General features: G+C 42.2%; 1 protein-coding gene across 1 annotated transcript in view; it reads left to right on the top strand.

The window, feature by feature from the left end:
• Window positions 1–7,594, top strand: part of LOC107101724 (connector enhancer of kinase suppressor of ras 2-like) — an 84,003-nt gene that overhangs the window by 45,326 nt on the left and 31,083 nt on the right. The window contains exons 13-16 of the mRNA XM_015400740.1: window positions 4,033–4,160; window positions 4,276–4,487; window positions 6,556–6,642; window positions 7,375–7,583. Coding sequence (XP_015256226.1) covers window positions 4,033–4,160; window positions 4,276–4,487; window positions 6,556–6,642; window positions 7,375–7,583 — 636 coding nt within the window. The remainder of the gene's footprint in view (window positions 1–4,032; window positions 4,161–4,275; window positions 4,488–6,555; window positions 6,643–7,374; window positions 7,584–7,594) is intronic.

The raw sequence follows: 7,594 nt of genomic DNA, 5'->3' as shown, positions 1-7,594 counted from the left end.
ACTGAGTTAGCCACTGACACTGACTGAGTTAGCCACTGACATTGACCGAGTGACGTCACTAACCAGTAGGTGGCAGTAGTGTTCTTTGACAAACATGGATGCCTCCAGTAAAGCACATTCACATGAAAATTACTCTGAATTAAAAACACTGATCATTTATTGAACAGGATGGAATCATTTCAGATTTAAAGAACTTTCAGAAGTTTGAATTCTGAATATGACCGAACTTTTCCTTTAATGATTAATAATAGCATAAAGGAGGATTTAAACCCCAATACTATTCATAACCAAAGAGAACAAAAATAACTTACATTTAGAGAAAAATAAATACATTTAAATAACCATGAAGACTTTTAGGAAAGTATTCTTTGACTCTGATTTATTTTTACATTCTTAGGAATTGTCTTTCTTATTCCCATTGTAACTTTATGTTATTTAATGTTTGTTTTTCCATGAACACACGTCCAAAAGGGTGGAAGTGAAATTTAAGCTCAAATCCTGATCAAAGAATTAACTCTGCATTTGGAATAAATTTACACCAACTTTCCTTCAAAATTCAATAATTCATTAGGAAAAATCTTCCAACTTCAAGTCAAACATATTTCTGTTAACAACTTTTAAATATTGAAACTTGCCTTAATTAAGCTTCTCACAGAAAATGGTTTTAAAAACCATAATCAATTAAAAAAGCAATGATATCATGGATTTTATGTCTAAGAACCAAAGTTTATCTTAAAGAGTTGGAATGAGGTTAAATTAGATTTTGACAAAAGTAGAGAAATTGGAATTGGCCTTCAAATCAATTAACAGAACGGTTCCCAATTAAAATATGATAAATAAAATATTATTATTATTGCTGTTTAATGCAAATCAGATATTCTTTATTGTCATATTAGTGTTTAAACCTTTATTAAAATAAAGTTTGTCTGAACCTTATAAGCATGAGCTACAAAACATTTCAGCACCAATCAGTCACTATTCACTTCTTGTTAGTTTGCTTTAAACAGCAGCTAAACACATGAAATCATCAGAAATCATCAAAAACCCAAATTGTTTTGCTGGAAACCTTTTCCCTAACTTTGCCAGACCTGCAACTTCTGAGCTCCGTAGCTTAGCCGCCCGTAGCTTAGCCGCCCGTAGCTTAGCAGCCCGTAGCATAGCCGCCCGTAGCTTAGCCGCCCGTAGCTTAGCAGCCCGTAGCATAGCCGCCCGTAGCTTAGCCGCCCGTAGCTTAGCAGCCGTCGCTTAGCAGCCCGTAGCTTAGCAGCCGTAGCTTAGCCACCGCTGTCTGTGGCCTCGCTGGATGGCCTGGGTGGAGACTAGCTGTATCCTACTACTTCCAGTCCTACCAGTTAGGCTCTGACCTTCATCTTTTCTATTATTCTGTGCTCATATCTTTAAGAGCTCTGATTGGTTTTCACGGTTGTGTGGGCGTGGCCTCTTAAGGCCAGGTGTGGAAAGTCAAAACGGTTCATATAGAGGAGGGCTGAACAAGGAGATTTTTGCTAAAGGCATTCTGCCTAAACTCAGAGGAGTTTTCTTCCACAAACATCCTCTGGGGGCTTTATTGTTAATAATTTTTAATCATCAAATGTAGAATATTAAGGGACCTTTAAAGGTTTTATGCTTTCAGGTTTGTATAATAAAGTGTCTGTATTTGTTGTAGTGGATCCATCTGTGTGTGTGGGAACTGTCCATGGTGCTGAGCAGTAGATCTGGGCACAGCAGGGATCAAATGCTTTAAGTGATGTTTGAACAGACTGGAAGTTCACCTGCTGTGGTAGCCTCATCTGTACAGCTTTCCCCGGGCCCCCTCGGCCCCCCCGTTCCCATGCAGAGACCAGTGGGTTCTAATCACTAAATTACTGTTTTCTCCAGTCACCAAACTGCAAAGCTCACCCGGTGCTCTCTGGCATTCTCTCTCTGTTTTGGTTTTTTTCTTTTCGCTTTGGTCTCTTTCCACCTCGTCTTCATTATTTTTGCCAAAGTCATCTTCCAGGAAGCTGCCTTCAGTAGAGGAAGAGCGCAGCTGAAGGAGGAGGAGAGAGACGAGGGGATAAAGGTTGTGAAGGGGAGCAAAGAGAGAGAGAGGGTGCATAAAGTTTGGAAAGTGAAATGAATGTGATTAATGTGGTGCTGATGAAATAATAAGACAGCGAGCTTCCTTAATGAGAGCGCTGCCTCCTTGGTTTCCTTCTGCTTCTGTTTATCCATTCTGTCCACATCTTCTCCCTAAAATGGTTCTGAATCCTCACACTTACAGCATGAACTCATCTTTCTACGTCTGAAATCGACCACATGATGTAGCATTAGCTGCAGCAGCTGCTCCCAATGAGAACAAAACAAAATCAAAATGTGTTCCTATGGCAGCAGAGGCAGGTATTATAACAGTTAACCAATAAATCAAAGGGTCCTTGAATCAAACAGACACAGGAGACGACAATAACTGTCCTGCATCCTCTCCTTCCTTTGTAGTTAAAATAGTAAGGGGGGGGGATGAGCAGAGTACAGGAGGAAGGGGGTTGTCATGGGAACAGACATGAAGAACCCTTTCAGAGTGAAGAGATTTCAGACAAAATGACAGAAAGTGAAGTGATTAAACAGGCTTCACTGATACTGTAGCTTTAAATATAATAATTCTCAGGTTTTGCTTTTTAAGGAGGGATTGCTGCAAATTCAGAGACTTGATGGAATCAGCTTAGCTAAAAAAAATAAGGAAATAAAGTAACATCAGTGATCTAAAGCTGTGTTCAACTCTATATGTTCAATTTAAAATCTGTCTGCATGACTAGAATCATTTTAGAGTACAATGATATATATATATATATATATATATATATATATATATATATATATATATATATATATATATATATTTCCAATGGTGTGTTTATGCCACACGAAGCGTTTAATTTTCAGTCTTGAAAATGAGATTACTGGTCTCACCTTCTCCAGTTTTTTGTGTTTCCATTAGATGCTGTTTGTGAAGCTTCAAACACGTCGTCTTATGACTTTCTTTAAAAAAGAAACGATTCTTCTATACAAAATTGCAACATATTTCCCACCTGAGTTGTGGATCTATGCGGTTCCTCAAGAGTCACCTTGCATCTCTCACCCAGTCTGCCAAAGCTGGGGTTTAGATGAACAGCACTTATTCCCTCAGATGTTTGGTTGATGAAAAGCAAACTGGATCCAATCATTTCCTGGACTTTAATGTTATAAAAAATGTGCAAGATTGATTTATTTCACTCATTCCATAAAAAGTCTACATCTCTGGACGTATGCAGGCATTAGCTGCAGCCGAGCCCATCAGATTAAACCGATTTTTTCTGAAAAAGCAAACCTAGCTGCTTTTTCTGGGTACATGAACTTCAAAGTACTCAACAAAAAACAAAAAGTAACAAGAAGAGGAAGAGAGTAAAAGATGGAGAGCGGCTCAGCCAACTTTAGCTGCACTGGTTTCATCATCTGAGACAAATACAGATTTACAAAAGATCACATAATCATTTATTTACATTTAACATATTATTGAACTTTGTTATATAAAAAATACTTGAAAGGGCTTAAAATCTGAAGTTTTAGACTTAAATTAAAACTGTTTGCTTGAGGCTGGATTATTTGACCTAGAACTATTGGAGATGCAGAGCAATGACTTGGTCTCTTTGGCTGAAAGGGGGGGGGGGGGGGGGGGGGGGGGGGGGGGGTGTCCTAGTGGCTAGGCTTAGAGTTTGGAGGTTAGGACTTTGGGCCCCACTCCCACAGACTGACACTCTGGGTCCCTGAGCAAGACCCTTAACATCACACTGCTCCCCGGGCGCCGTACAATGGCAGCCCACTGCTCCCCAAGGGGAGGGGTTAAATGCAGAGAGGGAATTTCTCCAGTGAGAGATTAATAAAGTTCAACTATTATTCAACTTTACTTTCTACCATCGGATCATAAAGTTCCAGTAAAATGATTTTCATCTCTGGTTGTAACGTGTTATAAATATTCTTCATTATGAAAAGATGGTAAAAGCCTTTTCTCTTTTTCAGCCCATCCCAACCAGCCCCACCAGCACGTCCCCCACACCAGGAGGAACCCTAGGCATGTCCAAAATGGACGCCCCCAGCATGCAGGACGTCTACATCCTCTCTCCCGTCTCTGGACTCTACAGCACCAGGTCAGGTCATGCGGAGAGGTTGTGATGATGCCCATTATCCTGATTATTTCCATGCTGCTGGTGATGAGGGTGCTGATGTTGATGACAGCCATAATGACAACTCTGTTCTCTGTAGGGAGGAAATGGGCCTCATGTCGTGTGATGACATCGGTCGCTACAGCGTTAGCTCCCAGTCTGGGTCTAAGGGTTCAGAGGCCATTAGCTACTACCTAGACCAGGACAGCGGTCAGTACTTCTCTCTGCTAGAGGGGGACGGACCATCTGGGCCGGACTACGACAGAGGCCGCAACACCGGCGTCCGGCGGAGGGACAAAACTCCAACACATGGTGAGGCGGATTATAGGATCCCAGCATGAAATGGAGCAAGAACATCTCTGTCACTGCGCCTCATCAGCCGACTGCATGTTCACTGCCGCCGCGGCTCCCATCCCGCGTCATTTTCATCATTTTCTCCTCCTCACTGGCTTCGTCGCTGCGCTGTATTCTGTCTTCCTCTGGCACACACACACACACACACACACACACACACACACACACACACACACACACACACACACACACACACACACTCACAGTTACACGCCTTAAATAGAGCATCTAAAGATACTCCAGCTCCCTGTCTGCTCCACCACCTGTGTCCACCTTTTTCCCTCGACACCTTCCAAAGCAAGCTGTAACGCACCTGTCTGCCAATGCACCATGGGACTACAGCACCATATGATGTGCAAGACAAAGGTCACTGAAACTAAACAACCAGCCGCGTTCCTTCATGAATATACACGGCCGCTGGAAGTACTTTAGATCGGGGGGGCTGGGAATTAGTTTTGTTGTTTTGGACAAAAGACCTAAGATCCTATAGGCCTGTTTAAAATACAATAAATAAGAATAAATAAATAAAGATTCACTACTTTGTTGTCATATACAGGTCAGTGCACCAACCAGGGTCTGAAACACACAGATTTCATCAATCACATTAATCAGTTCTCAGGTGAATATATGCTCAGCTAATTAAACGTCACAGTAAAACATTTGCAGCCATCTAGCAAACCAAGCCAGAGCTGCAGAATGTGGGATCATTTCATTACCTTAACGCCCTGCAGCACATTAGAAACTGGATGTTGGCTGGAAGGGCTAATTTTATCACGCTAGGTTGGGTTGCAGGTGCAACTGGCATCAGAGGCGGGCGGACAGTCTCCTCCCTCCAGCCGCTCACTGCGTGGTCGTGTTTTGGTACCAGAGTTCTTCTTCACTGCTGCTGGTTTTTCTGTCATTAGACCATTTAAATGAACTAGCCTGCTGCCTCCGGCGGGACGCCTCTTTACTCAGGGACCACTAGCTTGCTTCATGTTGCCATGACAACGTAACTTCTGTGAACTTGTGTTGATTAGGCCTCATAATAAATAAATTAAAATCCAAATACACGTAATAGTAAAATAAAAATTAAAATTAATTTCCCAAAATATTCATTAGAAACTTTTAAATTGTGTATTTTAATAGGTTAAAAAAAATCTCCCTCTCGCCACTAGGGGCGCTGCAGCAGCCCCACTTCCCCGCGGCCATGACTACCATCATCAGACGAGGAGTTCTGATGAATGTCTGAGATGAATTCAGGCTAATTAAATGGATCCAAAGCAGCGAGAGAACATTTTGTGTTTTACAGTTAGTGTCTGAATCTAAGCCTAAAAAACAGCAGCAGTTCAGAGGCTCGTTGATCCCAGGATGCTTCTCAGTCTGCAGCTGCATCCACCTCCCTTTAGTAAAAAACTAATGTGGATCCTGACCTTTCACCCCTGTTCTAGTAGATTTAAAGCTTAAAGTTCTGCTTTGACTTTGATCTGAGGAGATTTAGCAGAAATGAGCAGAGCAGCTTCTTTAGCGAAACAATAACTGGATTTTATGCTAAGAAAAGCAGGAATCTGTTTCTTCATGTTCAAAGTTCAGTGATGCTTTGGTCAACCTGAAAAACATCAAAGAAAGAGGTTTTAATTATTTTGAATTTTTTAAATCTTTATTCTTATTCTAAATGATTGTGAAAGTTATTTTTCCCCTAGAACACTACATCCAGATGTTAGATTTTTCTTTACTTCTAGAATAAAATAATGAATATTTGATCAGGCTATTAACTAACGGCCCATTATGTCCATTTATATTAATACAGCCTCATTACAGTCATTCTGTTGAAAAGAAACAAATGTTGAGCAAATATAAAAAACAATAAACCAAAGATTTTCCCAGAAGGTTTAGGGCTTCAGGTGAAGCAGTTTCCAGTTGTAGAAGTCCTTTACCAGTTCTGCCCCACCTGCACAAACCCCCTCTGTGTCTCACCCGTCCTCCCCCCTAGCCTTCACCCGCTCCGTCTGTCAGCCAGACTCTGATTGCTGATTGGTGCTTCCAGGTGATCTCAGACCTGTTTCCATGCCTCCTGAATATAACTGGATGGCCGAGGCCAAGGAACCCAGCATGGGAAAGAGAGGGAGCAGAGGTACACACAAACACACTCAAATATGAGATCAACACCTTTAGTTATAAATATTTAACTTACAGAAATGACAGGAAAATACAGCATGTGATCCTCCTAATGCTGTGGGATCCAAGTGTTGCCGTGCTTTGCTTCATACTCAGCCCAACGCATCTCAGCTCATCCTCTGGTTTATCCATGCTGGTTCCCTTACAGATACATGACCCACCTGCTCTGTATCTAGAAATCAACTATTAGACATAAATGTGAGGAAATTGTTTTGATCCGCTGGCTGTGGAAGGAGAATGTGACCGATTCTAAGCAGTGAGGCTGGATCTGTATGCAGCTGAGGATCCTCCGCTCTACCAGCAGAAAGTCTATGAATAATATTAAAGTACAGTCCTAATGTATGAGCCTGGCCGGTCCTCCTCTTTGGCTCTTCCTGGCTCTTCACTTTTAAATTCAGGGACAGAAAACAAATGACTTAAGATGTTTTATCTAACTGGAGTTTTTTTCACAGATGAGTTTCAGCAATAGACTTTTTTAAATCAACATAATTATTACAAACTGATGCTAGATGTGTCCCAGCTGTGATCGGCTCTTCCTGCTCTTTGCTTCGGTTTTTATCTGTGAGGCGTTCAGACTCAGCTGTTCTTTCTGTGCCATAGACGCCGTCTCTTCTTCCCTCCATCCATTTCTCTGAGCCAGACCATCCTCCAGTAACCATGACAACCCTTGTCTCTTCATTTCCCACAGATTCTGACAATTCATTGCTTCGATACCTCAGCGATGACAAGATCCTGGTCATCGAGGAGGAGCCTGATGGTCCGGGTAGGGAGAGCCGGCGGGATTCCACCAGACGCTCCAGACGCAAGAGCCGTAACCCAAGCAGCCCCAGCTTCCCTCTCAGCCCCTCAATGCTTTCCTCCACCCTGAGGCTGGACCAGCCGCCGGAGCCTCTGCCTGTACGTACAAC

The sequence above is a fragment of the Cyprinodon variegatus genome, unplaced genomic scaffold (assembly GCF_000732505.1).
Source record: "Cyprinodon variegatus isolate N-32 unplaced genomic scaffold, C_variegatus-1.0 Scaffold1142, whole genome shotgun sequence".
Taxonomy (NCBI): Eukaryota; Metazoa; Chordata; class Actinopteri; order Cyprinodontiformes; family Cyprinodontidae; genus Cyprinodon; species Cyprinodon variegatus.
This window is presented reverse-complemented; position numbering and strand designations above follow the sequence as displayed.